Here is a 22,942-nt window from a genome sequence, read left to right on the forward strand (position 1 = left end):
TAAAACTGGTTTCTCTGTTCTATCCTAATGGGTTGGACCGAAAGGGCCCAGAGGTCTAAGAGTGGGGAAATCTAAACTGTTTCCCTCAGCCCAAACTAAGTAGAATGGGCAAAAGGGTTTTGGACAGGTGAGATGCGCCTGGCACACCTTCCTCCAAAGAAGCCCGTTTCTTTTCCCTAATGTGGAACATTGAAAAATTAATCCCTGCCTTTTGTCATCTAGTGGTTATGGATTGAAGATGTCTTTAAACCCTTTTGCCAAATCTGTTGCCCCCAGAATACAACAAGGATGCCAGCCTGTTAAACCAAGCACGCCGTTGTCTGGGGACAGCCAACTGACCTGGAGTCTGCACGATCCTTCCCCATGTGGGAAGGCAACCCTCCCCTCCACACCCCCACTCTTATTAGGGATGTCTGGACCCAAGGGTAGGTAGGACGAACGACAACCATGTCCAGCTTGAAGCAGCTAGAGGAGCTTGAGACCTTCGCCCTTTGTCCTTTATAAGATTATAAAGGGTCTTAATGTCTGAGAGGGAGGGATTGTTATTTCCTATTGTTAAAATAATTAATTAATCATTTATTTATTTGAAAAAAAGAATAAAAAAAGAATAAATTCACATGTTAACATATATAGTCGTCAGCAGCCGTCCGTCTCGAGAGATGATGGTGTAGCTTCTTAAGAGTCTATCTGCACTGCCGAGAATGGCTGTGCAGTCCGACTTGGGAGTGACACGGTATCTGTCTCCTACCGTGTTGAATGGACATCTTGCGATGACGCTGGAGTGTCCTCTCCAGTGAAGCTGAAGCTACAGAGCCTGGGCAGGGTGATATGGAGGGTCTGCTGTTGCCCATGCAGCAGACCCCCCCTCTCTTCGCAGCTGAAGGATCCAAGGGAAACATGGAGTCAATACAGCTTGGTTTCAGGTGCGCCGCAGGAGTTGCCGGTGTTGACTACAACGTCAAACCGCCTTAGGGACTCCGGCTCCGGATTTTCTGTCGGGGTTTACTCCCTTAGCCTTTCCCCTGAAGAGGTATGCCGCAAGGCAGCGGAGGTTTTTTGGAGTCAGAGTTTTCCTTCTCTGATGTGCCCTGACTGGAAGATCGAACCAGCGACACTTAGCTCACAGGCCGACGCTCAATCCACTGAGCCAAACCAGCCAGGGTATAACATATATAGTAATTAATAGATAATAGATAATACATCAATAAATGTTTATGTTCAATGTGGATAGGTGCTAAAATAATGACAGTGTATGTCAATAAATTGGGTATCAGTTTATGTTATATTTATATGCTACGTGAATGATTGAGAATGTGTGTCAGTGTTGCACACACCCTGGGTATTTGAGTACTTGTGTGAATACGTGAGTGGGGATGTCATTGTATTTGTGTCAAGGTATGCATCAGTGCATTCAAATGTTGTTAGTGTCACTTTGCTTAAGTTTGTATGTGTGCGTATCAACATGAGGTATATTTACAGAGTGGGGCGAAAAGTAGGTTTGCAGTTGTATGTATGGAAAATAATAAGTAATAATTCAAGAATAAACCGTTTCACATACTCATAACTGTAAACCTACTTTTGCACCACCCTGTGTAAGAGTGCATGCCTATCACCTGAATTTGTACAGTCACTGTGTTTTGATCGAGGCTCATGTGTGTATGTTTATGTGTAGTGTGCATGTTTATGCATAGTGTGCATGGATGCATATATAGATGTTGATGTGCCACATGTGGGTATGTCAATGCAGCTGACTCTATACCTTTGTGTAGGTGAGTCATTGTTTATGAATATACACACACATTTGTTGTTTCAATGCTTGTGTGTGTTCACCAGTGTCATATGTAGACACGTAGCCAGGGATGTGTGTGTCACTGCTCGTATAAATTATTTTGTATATATTGCTGTGTGTCAGGGTAAATTATGTGCACATGCTCATGTCTAGATATGTGTATATGTATTATACATGTCTTCCACTCCTTGCTAAGTACCATCGTCCTCTTTACCCGTTCCATTGCTTCATCTCCTTTCTTTCCACTGAATCCCTAGAAGTTTGAGGTCATGATAAGTTCAACATTTTGAAAATGGGTTTAGGTTACAATCAAGGACACCTGCATTATGTGTAGGAAATATGTGCTGCACTTTTAAGAATAAACATTAGGTATAATTTATCCCTTTCTGAAGACTTCAAAATGGAGTCCTCCTTCCAACTAAACCCAAAACTCTTTGAAGAATATTTTTAAACTTTTTTTCTTCCTTAGGAGCCACTCTCATCACTCCAAATGTGTCTGAGGCCAGAAATGTTGTTCCTGGTTATAAGATAAGCATAGAGATGCAGAACAAAAAAAAAATTGACTCCTTTGAGATAAAACCAAATATCCTATTTCAATATCAACTACTCCAGGTTTGTAGGACTGTGAAGGTGACTTGTCATGGGCCAGGAGCCCAACAGATATAATTTAGGTAGTTACAGAAAAACAAAAGGACTTGCATGTGACAGTGGTATCCAAATCGAATTGCTTCTAACTTTACGCTACCTAACAGTCTGTAATCTCTTAGGCAACAGGTTTGGGGAACAAGCCACTACAGTTCTTGGTCATTGTGGATTCTCTCTGTTCCATATATGCTTGTTCTTTTTCTTTTTTTGGACACTGGGCAATGTGGAGCACACAAGCCCATTAGAAGACAACAGAAAGCACTGAAAAAGATCATGCTTTCATTCCACATCTTTGTTAGGATAAGGGTAGCAAGATTCTGTTTGGAGTAGGGACCTGCAATCAGGGAAGGGCATTCTGAACCTCTGTGATTAGTGCCATTGTTAGATACCTGGACATTAAACTTACCTGACTTTGAACTTAGGCCTGTGAACTCTGGAATATCATAGTAGTCAAATGTAGGGGCTTGTTTGGAAATATTTCTCTTACCTTTTGTGAACCAGAGTCTTCGGAGTCAGCACTGGACTCTGGGAATTAGAAAGGGTGGACTCGGAAGCTAAGCATACCTTAGACTGGTTTTGCTTCTCGGTAGCCTTGATTATAATAACTTCTTTCTCTTTCAGATGGTGCTGCGTTAGGTCACCTCCGGAACAGGAACCACCAGCATCCTATGGGATGAAGTGGTGAGATTCTTATGAATAACTGCTTTTTGAGACTTCTCCAAGCTGCCTTCTCCAAAACATGAATGTCATATCTCTTATCTTTTCCTTTCAATGGAGAAGGATAAGTAGGCTTGTGATGCTAGCTAATGTTTGAAGAATGAGATATTGTTCTCCTCACAAATTACTACCCCTCCAGAGGCATTCACAAATCCATAAATCTTAGGAATCATATTTCATGAATCGTCAAACTTTTGGACAGTTTTCTCACTGCTCTGACATGCTACCTTCCATGCTGTAATTCTTTCAGGCCTACCAGCAAATTAAGTTCCTTCTAGAATGAGATTTGGCATCAAGAGTGACAGTATATTCTCAACCGGGGGTTTGGGGTTTTCAAAAATGATGGCTGCCCACCTGAATCTCCTCCATCCTTCCACCCTCTGGCACAGACTTTCCCTTTTATTATGCTGCCACTGATAACTCTTTCAGCAGTTTCTCACTCATTCCAACTCTGAGGGGAGCAGAGAATACTCACCTTGGAACCTTTATCTTCCACTTTCAGGGTGGACACATTGACAAAGCATATCTGCACCAAATTAGGACAGTGTATTGAGGAAAATTCTAGAGAAAAGACTGCGGTTTCTCTTTGAGACGATAAAGCACCTACCGCATAGGGGTTCTTGTGAGGATTGATTGAGAGTGAATACAAAGCTTTCAGCAGAGTACCTGTACATAGTAAGTACTCAATAAATGCTATTAGGCAGAGAGAATCTTATCATTATTGTATTTCCTAGATAAGAATACCTACCTGTCAGAGATGCCCAAATTACAATACCTACATTTACTGAAAAAAGTAAGAAGAAAGGTGCCTTGTCCAACTGACGCAAACTCAAAGCTGAAACTTACATTAGAACTCAATTCAGGAAACTAAAGAGCAACACAAACAAACGAACTAAATAGGCGGAGACTAGAATAGTAGTCAGTAGGGGGGAGGGGGGAGCGGGAGAAGGGGGATAAGTAAGGGAAGGGTCTAGTCAAGGAATGTATATGAATGACTCATGGACATGGACAACGGGGAGGGATATAACTGTGGGAGAAGGGATGGGCTGGGAGGGAGGAGCAATGGGGGGAAATGGGACAACTGTAATTGAATAACCAAAAAATAAAATTATAAATAAATAAATAAATAAATAAACATTAAAAAAAAAAAAAGAAACCAATTCCCTGGCTTTCAGTTAGAGCACTTTCAACTACCGTAGCGTTCCCCAAAAGTGGTGTTTTTGCTACTGATGTTATAGAAAACTTTAAGTGATACATGGATAAACATTTCTGAGTTTAATATATGTACTTTTTTGTTGTTTAGTAGGAAAAATACATACTAAAACATAAAACCTGTGACATTATGGATAATATTGCTTAGGTTGATGGTAATTTTTAAATGTCAGTCAATTAAAAAAGCATTAAATACATAACAGTACGAATGGCATTTGAACGTGATAAAAAATGTGAAGTATTACACATTTTGCCCTCCTGTGGGAGTCCCACTTGAGTGCAACTTACTTGTAGCTAGCTGATATTATGATTCCATTAGGCTGGTAAAACTAGGCAACCACCACTCCTCCCTCCCCTGAGGCTCCCCCCACCCCCCTCCCCAGCTACTCTTCATTCTCCCCCTCCCTTCACGTGTCCCTCTGTGATGTATAAGCATACTGCGCCCCGCCCCCGCCCCCACCCCCACCCCCCAGCCCACAAACTTTACTGAACTTGATATCTTAGAGAAACGACACTATCACCCTCCATTAGTCTATTCTGGGTTCCAGGATATCTGTATCCATAAAGCAATCCTTTCCACCCCTTAGTAGGAGTAATTTAGTATCTTACCACTTTCCGTTCCTGTTCTTGCTGTCCTTTTGGGCTATGGAGCTTGACCTTGCACACACCCCTGGCGCTGTGTAACCACTCAATATTATCAGGCCTCTGGAAAGACAAAAGAAAAGGAATCCGAAAGGCTTATATATGGTTTTTAGAAACTGGCTCAGTTTGGATAAGAAGGCCCTGGATCTCAGCTATGTAGTTCATATTGGGTTAGGCTAGAAACTGGTGGGGTGAGTAGTGGGAAAGGGATTCTCTGAAATTATCAGGATCATTTTAGCATACTTCGTTGGGAAGCAAATTTAAAAGGAAGTATAGAGAACGTGGAGATTAACTTTAGAGACTTATTTCTACTAAACTCCACTAAATCTCACCTGCCTCTACTTCCTTTACCATTCCTAAGCACCTTCAAGGAATCAAGCATACCTCATCCCCCTTAATTGAATTTTAGTTAACCCCAGTTCAACCAGAGCCTTTCTCATGATATAAGGAGTGAAATGGGATAAACAGCTGTAACACTTACCACATAGAGCCATTGGAGAAGACTAAGGCCAACACTAGTAGAGTGAAAAAATAACCTTTTTAATTAAAACAACATATGAGATCCCACAATAGAACAAGATTCTGAACACTGAGAAAACTCGGTCTAATAGCTATAAAAACCAGGCCCCGATCCCATAGAACCATATTTAATTTTATTTTTGAAAGAATAATCATCTCTGCCAACTTCTCTTACCACTCCCCACCACCTCCCACCCCAGCCTGGAATTAAAAGTAAAAAGAAAGTGGAAAAAGCCCTAAATAATGTTTGTTATGTAAGACCTTAGACCCATGTACAGGAAGACACAGTTATGGGTTCAGTAGAATTGTTTTGGTACCTCGTACTTGGATTTGACTTTGTTTTTTAACTAACAAGAGAAACTTTTTGCCAAATGGTAGAGGGCTATTGAATTCCTCTCCTCCAACTTCCTTCAAAATTTAGACCCCTTTAACCTCTAGCTCCCTTCTCCTCTTCCCCTCTTTTTCCCCCTCCCTTCCTCTCTTTACCTTCTTCCATTTTTCTCTCCCTCTCTCCCTCCTATACTCAGCTATCCTTTCACCGGATAGTATTACATGCCTACCCTTTATGACCCCCCCAACCCTCCAAGATCTTTGAGGTTCTCCCAAACATTTAGGAAAAGGCTTCCCATACCCTCAAAAGAGGCGGTTTCTTTTTTCCCAGAACTAGAGATCACTAGCCTAGAAACAAAGAGAGGGAGGCAAAGAGGTCTCTCGTGTCCAGATTCTAAAGAACTGTAAAAAACAACAACAACAACAACAACAACAACAACAAAATATATAAACTCATTACCTTGATAATGAAGTTCTTTTGGCTGAAAATGTGCCACCAAGAAAGGAGATGTGTCCCTTTAGATGGATCTGGGCAGTGTCAAGTTCTCGGGTACCCGCAGCTGGCTGCTGCCCTTGTCAGCAGTTGGACAAGACTGAAGGGCCAAAGCCTTTCCTGCTGCTTATGACCCTGGGACATGACACCAGAGTTTGTTGGGTCACAATGCCTGAAACCATAGCAACTGCAGCAAAAGTGTAGCAGGCTGGCAAACTCAACATCTCTTCATATGAAAACCACCTCAAGCTGCCTTCTGTATGACAACCTTCTGTTCTCTCTAGAAGGGTACACATAATCCTTTCATGTTTTGTCCAGTTCACAACACCTTGAAACCTCCTTTCTCTTTCTTCTTCTTGCTGGACTTCCAGAACAATCTAATCATACTCGTTACCAGTAGTCTATTTTTCACAGGGCAGTGTTGATTTTCACATCTTAGCTTAATTTTCTTTGGTTTCCCCCCTGAAGGTTCAGAGTTAGAGACAGAGTTAATCAAAGTCCTTTCTGGGTATCCTGAATGAAGGTATGAAAATAGAAAGTTGGAGACTTCCTTAGCAGCTTCTGTGGTTTTATCTCGCCATTAAGACACTTTTAGTCAAAAAGAAGTTCAGAAGACTTGTGCAATATTGGAGTAGGTTATTTCATAAGAACTTGAAATAATTCTTTTCTCGTGCATTTGGATGCTATGATAATCCTTCCAGTCTGACATAAGATGTTCGTTCTTTCCTCAACTCCCCATACTCTCCTAAAGCCTTGACCACCAGCTAGTACTAGGACTTCTACTTCATGACATTGCTGTTTCTTTCTATAGCTGACAATAACAGCACAAAGTTGGGTGTCCTTAGGATCCTGGGTGCCTAACTGGTCCAACAAGCTCTAACCTTCATCATGAAACATTATTAGCCCAGAATAAAAGCCAATAGTCTTGGGACAGGGTCAGCCTTTCAGAGGCTCCTCAAGCCCCTCTTTATTATTCTCCACTATCGCCAGTGCTGGGTTTCTTGGTACGGTATTCTTTAGAAGGTCATCTATTACACTTTGGGGTGCCTTTAGCTTATCCCCAGTGTGGAACCACTCGCCCACAACCAAATGACTTGCAGGGCGCTCAAGTGTTATTTTGTTCTCTCCTTTTATTTTTTCCACATGTCTCCACTTTAACCTCCTACATGAGAAGAACTGCATCTGAAGTTTTAAAAGATCGGTTGAGATGACTCTCCTAAACGCTAGGGTTTCATAGTCTTGGTCTGACTTCATTTGTTACTTTCCCTGTTACCTCTAGGATTTCATGTCTTAAACTTGTCCAGTTCTGATCTTTTTAGTTCATGGCATCGAAGAGAAACAGAGCTGGACATCTGTTAAAGGTGGCAAGGTAGATTTTATTCAGGCTACTGCAGTAGAGGAGAGACTTTAGATAACTAGAGCTCAACTCCAGTGCAACAAAAGGCAGGAGCCCTTTAAATGCTGGGGTGTGCTAAAGGAAAAGTATTGAGGGACATTTTGGGGGCCAACGGAGTTTGATCACCATGATCAGGGCCTCTGCGTTTGCTAACTGGCACTTATCAAAGTTGAAGTCCTATCCTTCCATAGAGATTGGGAAACAGAGGCTCTGTCTTTCTTGATGATTACATTTCGAAGGGATGGCTCCCAGGTCCTGGAAACAGATATTTCTGGGTTGTAGAAGATATGTCTCAGAGGGACAGAGAAAGGATTTACAATTACAAGTTCTGTAAATGCTCTATGAAAAGGGAGGGGAGGCAGGGGCCCATGGTCAGGTTTTGGCTGAAACAGACAGGGAATTCTTTTGGCAATGTTGAGCTTTCCCAGGTCGGTATATTAAGGAGGCTGGGATCATCATTCTAAGGACATGCCTTGAGCTCATAAAAACTGAAAGTTGGAGTTTTTATAAGCCAAAGGTGAGGCCTAATTGAGAAGAAGGTTCAGATAAGCCTGACTATATCAAACCATTATGTTATATACCTTAAATACACACAGCTTTTATTAAAAATTAATTTTGGTCAAGAAGGGAGCTTTCGTCAATAGCGATGGGCTAAAATCCACAGTATAGAACTTGTTTTTCCTTTACCACTCTTTTGTCACGGGGAACTTCTGATATTTAAGTTGGAGCTCCTGTGTCTGGCTCATGTCTATGGAATAAAAAGCAAAGAAAGGAAATGTTTATTTATTCTCCAAGCACAAGAATGTATATCCCTAAGGTTAAAAAAACAAAACAAACAAACAAACGGACAAACAAACAAACAAAAAACCCTCTGTGTCTCCAAGCCCAGAAGGGAAAATCTGTGATCTGGGCCTGGAAAAATGTCTTATCAAATCCTCCAAACGACAAAGAGAGAACTCTTATTGATGATTAGAGCCCTGTCTCATGGTACCCCAACCTTGTCATCCTGGAGGCTAACAAGAGCAGTTTTTGGATGATAAACCAGTAATGAAAATGCAAGGAGGCTCAGTCATATGGTACTGCCTCTTCTTTCTCTTAAGCTGCTGAGGCTCTCAGAGTGTCCCGTACTGACAGATGGGGAAGAAAGGATGTTCAGAGTCAAAAAAAAAAAAAAAAAAGGAACATGCTACATTAGTGTGTGGATATGTGTAAAGTAGTATGCACTTAGGTTATCCTCTAAGAGACAAACATAAATATGTTAAACCCAGAAGCTTTGGTCACCTTTTTTTCCCCCTAAGACCATCATTCATTTTCTAGCCTTGTTTATTCTATCCAAATATCTTCTCCTCCATACAAACTTGTGAATAGCCATACAAATCACACTTTAACTATGCTTTCAGTTTGTATTTGATTTGAAAGAGCTATTAATAAAAATGGAACCTGTGTTTGTAATGTAATTATTATGAATAATGGCAACATGAAGTTGAACTGAACCGAACTATCAGCCTTCATGAAACTGGTCTGCCTGTCAGTGCCACCAAGTATCTTTCAGCCTCAGATTTAGCCTCCCTAATTTAGTTTATGCAATGATACTGTGACCATTAGGTTTAATCAACTTTTCCTATTCTTGGATCACCTACACTGAAACCTTGAAGACAGGTTCTCTCTTTCTCTTCGTATCCGTGGTGATACGGGCTACAGAGTTGGGCTCAAGAAACAAATAACGGTTTTGAAAGTTCAGGCAGGAAACATAATTCAGAAAGCATGGAGTCATGGAATCTGAAATAATAACAAAGATTTTGGTTAGCTATTTGAGTGGGCAGCGTTCTTCATAAAGCAAAAACTCACACTTCAGGCATGCCTCAGAATCACCTGGAGAGCGTATTGAAACAGATAGTTGGGCCCCCTCCCAGCGTTTCTAACTCTGCAGGTCTGAACATTTGCCCGGTGCTGTGTTTTGCATGCATTATCTCATTTATTTCTCACGCAGCTGTATGATATGGGTACTATTTTAATCCAGGTTTTATTAACGGCAAAATGGAGCCCAGAGAGGCCATTTGATTGGTGGTTCAGCCACTTCCGGTATGAGCCACTTCCAGTACGAGCCGCTTCCATTATCTTGGGGACGGGGGTTTACGTGTGTGTGCTCAGAGATTAGCACGCGTTTACTCTCTTCTAGGGTCCGAAGATGCAGAAGAGGAATCCCCATAGCAAAAAAAGCAAGGGTAAAAGGTACCTAGTCTGAATTTTTGGCCCTCTCTGGTGGTTTCAAGCCTGATTGAAAAGTGTTGATCGGTTATCTCGCCCTGCCGGTGAGCATGCTAGGGTCCGCGCACCACCTGTTGGCCGTTAGTGTGAGGCGGTTGGTCTGAAACCGTCGGTCGTGAGGCCGCTGGTCTGACGTGGTAATTCCGAGGCGGTTAGTCCCTTATCCCTCTGCCCCTCATCTGTTTGTTTTGTTATGTTCTGTTTTGTTTCGTCTTTTTTCCGTTACTGACTGGTGGGGAGCGGCTCTCCCGTGTGTAGCTTTAGCTTTCAATCCATGTATGGCTTGTTAATGGTGCTTTAAAAAAATGTTTATGTCAGAGCTGGAGAAGTGGCTGAGGAAACTAGGCTGTTAGTCGGGATTCTTTTTCGATTTTTATCAGACCAACAAACTTTTCTGACAGAAAAGTATTTAAATGTAATATTAGTTGCTGACAGTTTTTCTCCTTCCCTCCAGAGAGTGTCTTTATTTGTCAATAAATGTTTCAAACAAAGGCCTCGGAGGAAAGAAAGGGGATCTGGAAGCATAAACCTCTTCAGGTTCCCTCATAGTGCTTATAGGCATCGATCCGCCCACACACCCTTCAGGATCGCCCCTGGTTTTAGGGACATTTAAATAGGATGAAGACTGCCCTAGTCTTCAGCTTTGTCAGGTAGTTGCCCCGCAGGGATGTCAGACTTAACCTTTCTGTGCCTGTTGCTCTCAAAGCTAGATGGTAATGAGTTCGTGTGGCCACTAGGAGTTCGCAGCTGCTTGGGAAACGTGTTTCCACACGGTACAAGATCACTCCATACAAAAACCCATTTTGCCAAGGCATTCCTCAAATTAAAAGGGAACTCGGCGAATCCCCCCTCTAGAATAACTTGCATCCGAAAACCTGCCGTTTTATGTATGTTACATTTATAACCTAATATTTCATAATTATTTATAATAGAGATGACACACTTATAACATTAATGTACTATTTCCTTAGTAGTCCCATCAAAAAGATGTGTTAGGTTCAAGGAAGAACTTCGCCTAACTCTCTGTATAGACTCTTAAGAGTTGCTCATGTACTTAGACACTCAGTAATCATTCTTGGTGATGTTGGGCTGAATATGACAACAGTGACTGTACTGGCAATAATGGTGTGCCGAACAACATGTCCTCTGAAATCCTTAGCAGTTGTATTTTAGCCTTGCTTTGGCACGTATCATGTTCTTTCGTGTGTTGGTAGTTATTTCATTATGAGCGTTACCTTTCCAAATACAGAATGAGTGTGTTTTACTCATTGTCATTTCTCCTGCCAGGGGTACTATTAGGTTCATATATATTAGTAAGTGCTTAAGGCTATTTATATAATTCAAAATCAGTGTGTGCATCGAAAACTGATATGTTTGTTATATGTCTGTTATATCGCAATTTTTTTTTAAAAGAAAGAAAATTACTGATAACGGTTGTTCAAGAATTGCTGTGCCCAGAACCATATAGAACTGCTTGGCCGTGACCAAGAACATTGGACTATTTTGGTACAAATTGCCTGGCTTATTGAACCAACTTCCTCACTGGTTCCATGGAGTCTTTCCTGTCACTCTTCAACAGACTTTTTAAAGAACCAATATATTTTATTACCCACTGTAATTGTATAACAGCTTCATTGACACCTAATTCAAATACCATCCATATAAAGTGTACAATTCAGTGACTTTCAGTGTACTCACAGAGTTGTGCAGTCATCACCAAAATAGATTCTAGAACATCTTCATCACCAAAAAAAGAAACCTCATGCCCTTTAACTATCGTAACTCCCCCAACTCTATACCTCTCCAGCTGTTGGCGGCCAGTAATCTGCTTTGTGGATGTATAGATTGACTTATTCTGGACATTTAATATAAATGGAACCATATAATAGGTAGTCTGTTGTGACTGCTTTCACTTAGTATAGCTTTTTGCAATGAAGAGTTGTGACAACTTGTGTGGAAATGCTGTTTATGAGGACAGCTCATTAGAGACAGTGCCAAGGGCTTTCATTAGGGGCTGGTCCTCCAGGCACCCTCTGCCTAGCACATACCAAAATCCCAGAGTCCCAGGGGGAAAGCTGTTGTTCACCATAAATCATATTGTTTGCACAAACAGTTAAGGTACAATAAGCTACTCTCATCAGTTGGGATAGTGGGAGCCCTTCCCTCCGACCAAATCCAAGTTCCTAGATCCCAGCCAAGGGCCAACCTTGCAAGCAGGATTTTCAAAAACGATAGCATTGTCAGGCCCACTATGTTAACTCTTCTCTGCACAGATTTTGATACAGATTGTATTGATTCTGTAGATCAATTTGAGGGCTGCCATCTTAACAATATTAAGTATCCTACTTGATGAACATGGGATGTCTTTACATTTGTTTAGGTCTTTAATTTCTCTCGATATTTTGTGGGTCTCGGTGTACAAGTCTTGTAGTTCTTTGATTACATTTATTTTCTAAGTCTTTTATTATTTTTGATGTCATCGTAAGTAGAATTGTCTTAATTTTATTTTCACATTGTTTCTTGCAAATGAATACAATTGAAATAGAAATACAATTCAATAGAAATACAACTGAGTTTTGTATGATCTTATGTCTTGTACCCTTGAGCTGGTTTATTAGCTCTCATAGCTTTCTTTTTGTGCTCATGGATTCCTTGGCCTATTAACGTGGATTGATTTTTTTGAACCAGCCTCGCATCCCTAGAATAAACCTCACTAGGTCATGGCATATAATATACTTCTTATATTTGGATACGTTCTGTTTGCAACAGCTTGCTAAAGATTTTGAGTCTATTTTCATGAGGGATATCGGTCTGTAGTTTTCTTTTCTCATACTGTCTTTGTATGGTTTGGTATCATGGTAAAAGTGTTCTCATATAAGTTGTTGTAAGGTATTTCCTCCTCTTCTGTGTCTTAGAGAGATGGTATAGAATTGATGTTAGTTATTCTTTAAACATTTAGTTTCATTCTCCAGTGAAATATTTTGGGCCGAAAGACATTTTTTAATTACAAATGTAATCCCTTTAAAACAATGGAACTATTCAAATTATGTATTAAATACTGAGTATATCCTGGTCGTTTCTGATTTCCAAGGGATTTTTCCATTTCAATTAAGTTGTCAAGTTTATATCTATCATAGGGTCTGTAATGATATCCTTTGTTTCATTTCTGCTATTGTTAATTTGTATTTAATTGTCAGTCTTGCTAGAGGTTTGTCAATTTTATTGATCTTTGCAAAGAACCAGCGTTCTGTTTCATTAATTTTCTCTGTTGATTTTTCTATTTTCTATTTCATCAATTTTTGCTTTTATCTTGAATATTCCCTACTTTATCTTTGCTTTGGATTTATTTTGCTCTTCTTTTTCTAGTTTTGATGTGGAGCTTAGATTGACTTTTAGACGTTTCCTCTTTTCTAATATAGACAGTGGGCTATAAACTTCTCTTGCAGCACTGCTCTGTGTCCTACAAACTTTGATGTATTGTATTTTCATACTCATTCAGTTCAATGCGTTTTTATTTGCCTTAATATTTCCCCTTTGATCAATGAGGTGCATTGTTTAGTTTCAAAGTATTTGGGGATATTCCTGTTACTTTTGTTATCGATTCCTTTGTGGTCAGAGGTAACACTCAATGATAATTTCGCTTGTTTTATGTTTGCTGGTTTGTTTTATTTATTTATTTTTCCTTTTATTTATTTATTTATTTATTTATTTATTTTGGTTTTTCAATTACAGTTGTCCCATTGTCCCCCATTGCTCCCCCCACCCAGCCCATCCCTTCTCCCACAATCATATCCCTCCCCATTGTCCATGTCCATGAGTCGTTTATACATGTTCCTTGACTAGTCCCTTCCCTTACTTATCCCCCTTCTCTCCCTCCCCCCTCCCCACTACTGACTGCTATTCTAGTCTTTGTCCTATTCAGTTCGTTTGTTTGTGTTGCTCTTTAGTTTCCTGTATTAGGGGATATCATACGGTATTTTGCTATCTTTGCCTGGCTTATTTCACTAAGCATAATTCTCTCTAGTTCTATCCATGTTGTCGCAAATGGCAGGAGTTCCTTCTTTCTTTCTGCTACATAGTATTCCATTGTGTAAATGTACCACAGTGTTTTGATCCACTCATCTACAGATGGGCACTTAGGCTGTTTCCAGCACTTAGCTATTGTAAACAGGGCTGCTATGAACATAGGGGTGCATAGGTTTTTTTGAATTAGGGTTTTAGGATTTTTCGGGTATAATCCTAGCAGTGGAATCGCTGTTTCAAAAGGCAGTTCCATTTTTAGTTTTCTGAGGTAATTCCATACTGTTTTGCATAGTGGCTGCACCAGTCTGCATTCCCGCCAACAGTGCAGTAGGTTTCCGTTTCTCCACATCCTGGCCAGTATTTGTTGTTTGTTGATTTGTTGATGATGACCATTCTGACAGGTGTAAAGTGGTGTCTCATTGTGGTTTTTATTTGCATCTCCCTGATGGCCAATGATGTTGAGCATTTTTTCATGTGCCTATGGACCTTCTGTATGTCCTCTTCGGAGAAGTGTTTGTTCAGGTCCTTCGCCCGTTATTTAATTGGGTTGTTTATTTTCTTGATGTTGAGTCATATAAGCTCCTTATATATTTTGGAGATCAGTCCCCTGTCTGCGATATCATTGGCAGATATGTTTTCCCATATGGTTGGTTTCCTTTTCATCGTGCTGATGTTTTCTTTTGCTGAGCAGAAACTCTTTAGTTTGATGTAGTCGCGTTTGTTTATTTTTTCCTTTATTTCTCTTGCCTTAGGAGATGTATCCGTGAAGATATTGTTACGTGGGATATCTGAAATTTTCCTGCCTACGTTTTCCTCTAGGACTTTTGTGGTGTCACGTCTTACATTTAAGTCTTTAATCCATCTTGAGTTTATTCTCGTGTGTGGTGTAAGTTGGTGGTCTAGTTTCATTTTTTTGCACGTCCCTGTCCAGTTTTCCCAGCACCATTAGTTAGAGAGGCTCTTCTCACTCCATTTTATGTCCCTTCCTCCTTTATCAAAGATTAGTTGACCATAGAGGCCTGGGTTGTTTTCTGGACTCTCTATTGTGTTCCACTGATCTATGTGTCTGTTCTTATGCCAGTACCAGACTGTTTTGATCACAGTGGCTTTGTAGTATTGTTTGATGTCTGGTATCGTGATTCCTCCTGCTGTGTTCTTCTGTCTCAAGATTGCTTTTGCTATTCGGGGTCTTTTTGGTTCCATATGAATTTTTGGAGTATTTGTTCTAGGTCAGTGAAATATGTCAATGGCATTTTAATAGGGATTGCATTGAAACTGTAAATTGCTTTGGGTAGTAGGGCCACTTTGATGATGTTGATTCTTCCCATCCAAGAACATGGTATTTGCTTCCATTTTTTTTTGTATCTTCCTTCATTGTGGCGTGATTTTCAGTGTACGGGTCTTTTTATCTCTTTGGTTAAGTTTATTCCTAGGTATTTTGTTTTTCTTGCTGCTATAGTAAATGGTATTTTCTCTTTTGCCTCTGTCTCCGATAGTTTATTGTTGGTGTACAGAAATGCCTTAGATTTCTGTATATTTATTTTGTACCCTGCTATTTTGCCAAATTCACTTATTATATCGTGTAGTCTTTTAGTGGGGTTTATAGGGTTTTCTAGGTATGCTATCATGTCGTCTGCAAATAGTGATAGTTTTACGTCTTCTTTCCCAATTTGGATGCCTTCTATTTCTTTGTCTTGTCTGATTGCCGTGGCTAGGACTTCCAACACTATGTTGAATAGGAGTGGAGAGAGTGGACAGCCTTGTCGAGTTCCTGATTTCAGGGGAACGCTTTCAGTTTTTGTCCATTGAGTATGATGTTGGCTTCGGGCTTCTCCTATATAGCCTTAATTATGTTAACGTATGCTCCCTCTATTCCCATTTTGCTGAGTGTTTTCATCATCAATGGGTGTTGTACTTTATCAAATGCTTTCTCTGCATCTATAGATAGGATCATGTGATTTTTGTCTTTCATTTTGTTTAGGTGATGTGTTATATTTATTGCTTTGAGAATATTAAACCATCCTTGCATCCCCGGGATGAATCCCACTTGATCATGGTGTATGATCTTTTTGATGTATTGCTGGATCCTGTTTGCCAAAATCGTATTGAGGATTTTAGCATCTATGTTCATCAGTGATATTGGCCTGTAGTTCTTTTTCTTCGTTGTGTCTTGACCTGGTTTAGAATTAGGGTAGAAAGAGTTTGGGATTTTTTCCCTCTTCTTGGATTTTTTGGAATAGTTTGGTTAGGGTAGGAGTTAGTTCTTCCCTCAATGTTTTGTAAAATTTGCCTGTGAAGCCATCCGGTCCAGGGCTTTTGTGTGCAGGGAGCTTTTGGATCGCTGTTTCGATTTCCTCCTTTGTTATTGGTCTGTCGAGACTTTCTACTTCTTCTTGGTTCAGTTTTGGAAGGTTATACGTTTCTAGAAATTTGTTCATTTCTTCTAGGTTGTCGAATTTCTTGCCATACAGTTGTCTGTAGTAATTTCTTACAATTGTTTGTATTTCTGAGGTATCAGTCGTGATTTCTCCTCTTTCCTTTCTGATTTCGTTTATTTGTGTCTTCTCTCTTTTTTTCTTGATGAACCTGGCTAGAGGCTTGTCGATTTTGTTTATTTTTTCAAAGAACCAGCTCTTGGTTTTGTTGATTTTTTGGAGTGTTTGTTTAGTCTCTATGTCACTTAGTTCTGCTCTGATCTTGAGGATTTCCTTTCTTCTTCTTGCCCTAGGCTTTGTTTGTTGCTGTTGTTCTAGTTCTTGTAGCTTTAGGATTAGTTTTTTATTTTTATTTTTATTTGAGCTTCTTCTGTTCTTTTCAGATATGCCTGTATTGCTATGAACTTCCCTCTTAGGACTGCTTTTGCCGTGTCCCATAGGTTTTGGGCAGTTGTGTGTTCATTGTCATTAGTTTCTAGAAATTTCTTGATTTCCTCTTTGATGTCATTGTTAACCCATTCGTTATTTAATAGCGTGTTATTCATTCTCCATGAGTTTGGGTGTCTTTGATTCTTTTCTCTGAGGTTGATGTTTCGTTTCAAGGCATTGTGGTCTGAAATGATGCTTGATATCATTTCAATTTTCTTGAATTTGTTGAGGCTTGTTTTGTGTCCTATCATATGGTCTATCTTTGAAAACGTCCCATGTGCCTTTGAAAAGAATGTACATTTTGCTTCTTTGGGGTGAAAAGTTCTATATATATATATATATATATATCAGTTAAGTCCGTGTGGTTTAGTGTGTTGTTCAATGCCTGTATATCCTTGGTGTTTCTTTGCTTGGATGATCTGTTTGTTGTTGATAATGGAGTGTTGAAGTCCCCTACTATGAGTGTGTTGTTGTTAATATCCTTCTTGTGGTCTTCTAGTATTTGCTTTATGTATTCGGGTGCTCCTATGTCGGGTGCATATATGTTTATCAGTGTTATATCTTCTTGATGGACTGTTCCTTTAAGTATTATGAAATGTCCTTCTTTGTCTCTTTGTATTGCCCTTGCTTTGAAATCCATTTTGTCTGATATGAGTACTGCTACCCCAGCTCTTTTGTCAGGTCTGTTTGCTTGGAATACTTTTTTATATCCCTTTACTTTCAGTCTATGTAAATCTTTTGTTTTGAGGTGTGTTTCTTGTAGAAAGCAAATATGTGGGTCCTGTTTTCTTATCCATTCTGTTACCCTATGTCTTTTAATTGGAGCATTTAATCCATTTACATTTAAGGTTATTCTCAACATGTATTTATTCATTTCCCTTTGTAGCTCTGTTCCTCTACTCTTTATATACATTATATATATATATATATATATATATATATTTTTTTTTTTTTTCTCTCTTTCTTTTTCTTAGACTATTCCCTTTAGCATCTCTTGCAATGCTGGTTTGGTGGAAATGTATTCTTTTAGTCTTCCTTTGTCTGAGAAACTCCTTATTTCCCCTTCTATTTTGAGTGAGAGCCTTGCCGGGTCGAATATTCTTGGTTGTAGGCCTTTGTTTTTCATTGCTTGAAATATTTTTGACCATTCCCTTGTGGCTTGTAGTGTTTCTGTTGAGAAATCGGTCGACAGCCTTATTGGAGCTCCCTTGTAAGTTATTTGCTGTTTTTCTCTTGCTGATTTTAGGATTCTCTGTCTTGGAATGTTGCCATTTTAACCATGATGTGCCTTGGAGTGGGTTTTGGGGGGTTCCTCTTTATTGGAACTCTCTGTGCTTTCTGGACTTGCATAACTCTTTCTCTCATCAGGTTGGGAAATTTTTCTGTCACTATTTTTCCTATCAGTTTATCTATTCCTTGTTCTTCTGATTCCTCTTTGATTCCAATTACTCTTATATTGCTCTTCCTTATGCTATCCTGCAACTCCCTTATCTCTTCTTCATACTTTTTAAATCTTTTTTTCATTTTGCAGTATCGTCTGAGAATTTTTTCCTACATTGTCCTCTATCTCACTAATACGATCCTCTGCTTCGTTTAGTCTGCTTTTGACTGATTCTACTGTGTTGTTCAGTTCAGAGATTGCATTCTTCATTTCTTCCTGGTTCTTGTTGATAGTTTCTATGTCTTTTTTATGCTGGTGTAGTTCTCTGCAAGTTCCCTGTAATTTTCTTGCAGCTGTTGGTAACTTCCTTGGAGGTTGTCGTAGTTGTTTTTGAGGTTGTCGAGTATATTGAGCTTCTTCACCATCATTGTTTTGAATTCCATGTCTGACATTTGGACTATGTCTATTCCATCTACCTCAAAATAAAACTACCATGCCTCCTTCTTGATTAGAGCACCTCAAGTGGTGAACCTCTTTAGTTTGATAACCCAGCTTGCTTGAACAGACTCACATATTAAAATGGTAAAAGAAAGAGAGAGAGAGAGAAAGGAAGGAAGGAAGGAAGGAAGAAACAAAGAAAGAAAGAAAGAAAGAAAGAAAGAAAGAAAGAAAGAAAGAAAAGAAGGAAAGAAGGAAGGAAGGAAGGAAGAACAGAATGGTAAGATATTGAGTATAGTACAACCTAGTAAGATTCTAAGAAGGGAACCATCGGGAAAGGTTGCCACTAATAAGTATGACTTAGGCTGGTCTTTATAAGTTTAGAACAGTCAGAGAAGCGTATTCTAAGCAATGGAAATTGCATAAAGGCTTGGAAGAAGAAACATATAGGATGTGGTGTCTCCTGAGAATGAGGCAGCCTCCCCAGGGAGTGGTGATTTATGAGGGAGGTATGGAGAGCTCTGGAACAAGGAAGGGGCCTTTCAATTTGACTTCAGAAGTGCTAGAGAGTCACTGTGTGTCCTCGAACAGCTAGAGCAATGTAACAAACCTAGTACTGTGTGACATTAGGACTACAGCAGTTTCCAGGAAAAGCTTACTGGAGAAGATGTGTCGGGGACAGAGGTCACCTGAAGATGAAAGTGCAGACTTGGGAGCGGACAAGAAGAGAAGCAACAGAGCTTGGTTCAAGATTGGAGTCAGGGAGCAGAGAGAGGGAACACTCAAAGCTAACTCTAGGGTTTCTAGCTTGGGTAGTGTTGTAGGTTGAATTGTGTCGCTTTCAAATTCACATGCCTAAGTCCTAATGTGCAGAACTTCAGAACATGACCTTAATTTGGAGACGGTCTCTACAGAAGTGATCAAGTTAAAATGACGTTATTAGGGTGGCCTCGATTCATTATGATTGCTGCCCTGGACACAGGGAGAAACCATGCGAAGACAAAGTTGGGGGTCAGGTGTACCACAGATTTCCAGCAAAACAGGAAGCTCTCACAAGAAACCAACCTGCCAAAACCTTGATCTTAGACTTCTCTGGTCTCTATAACTATGAGAGAATGAATTTCAGCTGCTTTTTACTTATTACTTTTTTAAACAAAAGAAATGTAGTTTCTCACATTTCTGGAGGCTTGCTTAAGATAAAAGTATCATCACGGTTGATTTCTTCAGAGGTGTCTTTCTTAAGCGTATTGATGACCATCTCCCTGTGTCTGTACATGTCTGTTCTCTGTCCATCTCTGTGTCTAAATTTCCTCTTTTTAAATCCACGCCCACTTTGATTTTATTTTAATTTGATTACCTCTTTAAGTATCTCCAAATATAGTCACATTCTGAGGTACTAGAGGTTAGAACTTCAACATATGAATGGGGGGAGCATTCAGCCCATACAGGGAAAGAAGAAAACACAAAAGGGGAGGCAGATGAAAAGAAGGAAAAAAGGGTGAAGGGTATGTATCAGTTTTGAATGGCTTCCTCTGCAGGTCATAGTAATTCACAGAGTATTGAACCAGGGCTTTGCTTTTATCACTGACATTAAGTTCGATGGGGGTGGTGTGCCAACACTGGCTCAGCTGGGAAAAAAAGGTCGTCAAAGACCAGGCTCTTGCACTATTTCTACTCTGCCATCTTTGCGTTTTTCATCTGAATGCTGGTTGTGTCGCGGGGACAAGATTGCTGTTGCAAACCCAGAGATTCTGTCTGCCTTCAAGACAGGAAGATGGGGAAATAGGCTCTACCGATGATCTCCCTTCTCTGTCCTTTTCATGGAGAAGCCAGGTCTGTCCCGGAAGCCCCCTAACACATTTCCATTTATGTTTCCTTGGCCATAATTGGGTCACGTGGCCAGCCCTGGCCACCAGAAACTCTGGCTTCCCATATCCTTTGGTAAGAGGCAGCAAGGAAGAAGGGGGTCAAGATACCTCATGAATTAGTCAATCAAGTTCAGGTTAGGGAGGGAGAGAGGAGTGAGCAAAAAGAATAGTAGGGAGCTGGGGGAAGAGAAGAAGAGGAAACTTGTCTGCAATCATTTTTAATTACTTTATGAAAAAGGTGAAGTTTTCAAATGGTAGCCCTTTCCAGGGTAATCCCCTCGTCTAATCATTAGTTATTGTAATAGCCAAAGTATAGTTCAATAGCTAAACAACCTCTCATCTCTTGGCAAAAACATATGCATTTCTGCTGTTTTGAAAAGAGTAAAAAATAAAAAGAATTGTGTTTGGAAATAACAATACTTCAGAGACAGGCCTTAAACGCTTTCTTTGTCCCTTAAGAAAAGCCCTGCAGAGATATGGCCAAACCAATGTAAGAATCAGCATTCAAAAGAGGAAGGGAGCCCACCCATGAGGGCCCTCAGGGTAAATTTCATGAAAAATCTGGAAGGGATACCTACATGCAGGTACTACTGGCAGGCTCAGGTTTCAACTTAATAGCAAGTAAGGGAGTTCAATAAGTTACTTGGGAATAAACATGGAGATTCAAGGAATCCCTGAAAACATATACATAATAATTTTGGAGTTGAGGGAAACTCTGATTAAAATAAAAATGTATTAGTCCTGGCATTCAGAGTAAGATATACAAGAGGTCAAGAGGCCAAGGAGAGCCCTAACCAGTGTGGCTCAGCTGGTTGGGCATCATCCATTAAAGTGAGAAGTCACTGGTTCAATTCCTGCTCAGGGCACATGCCTGGATTGCAGGCCAGGTCCCCATTGGGGCACCTGTGACAGAGGCACCCGATCGATGTTTCTCTCTCACGCCAATGTTTCTCTCCTCTTTCACAGAGGGCCAAGCACTGAGTGAGGTTGCATAGGACAGGTCACAGAGGGAAGGTCACCAGGGCAGGTCACAGAGGGCAGGTCATGGGGGAGTTCAAAGAGGCACGGCTGTGAGTGAGGATATAGGGCCAAGTAATGGAGGGTAGGTCACCAGGGCCAGTCACAGAAGTCATGTCACTGAGGGAGGTAATGGGGAGCAGGCCACAAATACCACATGAAGGAAGCCAGAGCTTAGAGCAGGACACACAGGCCTGGTCACAGTGGACAGTCACTGAGTACAGGTCACAGATGGATGCTCCCAGGGGGCAGGTCGCAGACAGCGGTCATAGCATGTTACTGAGGGAGGTCATAGAATGCAGGTCAAGGAGGGCAGGTCCCAGGAGGCTAGTCAAAGCATGAAGCTTTCAGAGAGCACGTCACAGACAGCAGGTCCCTAGGGCAGGTCACTGGAGCCCAGGTCACAGAGGGTACAATAGACCGGGCATGTCACAGATGGCAGGTAAGAGAGGGCCACACACACGGAAGGCAGGTGACTGAGGCAGGTCACACAGAGCTGCTCACTGATGGCAGGAATGAAGGAAGTTCACTCGGGCCGCTCACTGAGCAGGGTCACAGAGGGCAAGTCACAGACAGTAGGTGACAGAAGGCAGGTAACACAGAGAAGGTCAGAGAGGGCAGGTCACAAAGGCATTTCACCCAGGGTAGGTAAGATAGGCCAGGCCTTGGAAGTCATGTCACTGAAGGCGGTAAGAGGGGGCAGGTCCCAAAGCCCAGGTGAAGGAAGCCAGGTCTTAGGGCAAGTCATAGAGGCTAGGTCGCAGAGGGCAGATCACAGAGGTCACGTCACAGAGGGCAGGATACTTAAGGCAAGTTACTGACGGCTGGTCACACAGGGCTGGGCACACAGGGCTGGGCACTGATGGCAGGATGAGGGAAGTTCACCAGGGCAGGTCTCTGAAGGAGGTTACAGAAGTCACAGAGGCTCAGGCACTAAGTGAGGTCCCATAGGGTGGGTCACCGAAGGCAGGTCACTGAAGGCCGGTCACAGAGGCAGGTCATAGAAGGCATGTCACCGAAGGACGTAATATGGGGCAGATCCCAAATCCCAGGCGAAGGAAGCAAGGCCTCAGGGCAGATCACCGTGGTCGGGTCACGGATGGCCGAACTGAGGACAGGACCCACAGATCACATCACTGAGGGTAGGTCACAGAGGGCTGGTCCTAATGGAAGTACTGAGTGAAGGTCACTAGAGCAAGTCACTGAGTGAGGTCATAGAGTGCGAGTGACAGGGCGGTGGCTCACAAAAGACAGATGACAGAGGGCAGGTCATGAAGGAGGTCACAGATGTGAGGGAGAGCATACAGGGCAAGACACTGAGGGAGGCCAAAGAGAGCATG

The 22,942-nt window shown here is 41.1% G+C and overlaps 1 protein-coding gene across 1 annotated transcript in view; it reads right to left on the bottom strand.

Annotated features, from left to right (window-relative positions):
* LOC149990259 (A-kinase anchor protein 4-like) overlaps window positions 1-22,942 on the bottom strand; it is a 141,372-nt gene that overhangs the window by 3,743 nt on the left and 114,687 nt on the right. Inside the window, exons 2-4 of the mRNA XM_090265513.1 lie at window positions 4,973-5,068; window positions 3,627-3,677; window positions 2,999-3,100 (exon numbers count right to left, since the gene is read on the bottom strand). Coding sequence (XP_090121639.1) covers window positions 2,999-3,100; window positions 3,627-3,677; window positions 4,973-5,068 — 249 coding nt within the window. The remainder of the gene's footprint in view (window positions 1-2,998; window positions 3,101-3,626; window positions 3,678-4,972; window positions 5,069-22,942) is intronic.

The sequence above is a fragment of the Furipterus horrens genome, unplaced genomic scaffold (genome assembly GCF_987537825.1).
Source record: "Furipterus horrens unplaced genomic scaffold, mFurHor1.1.pri manual_scaffold_20, whole genome shotgun sequence".
In the NCBI taxonomy this organism is placed as follows: Eukaryota; Metazoa; Chordata; class Mammalia; order Chiroptera; family Furipteridae; genus Furipterus; species Furipterus horrens.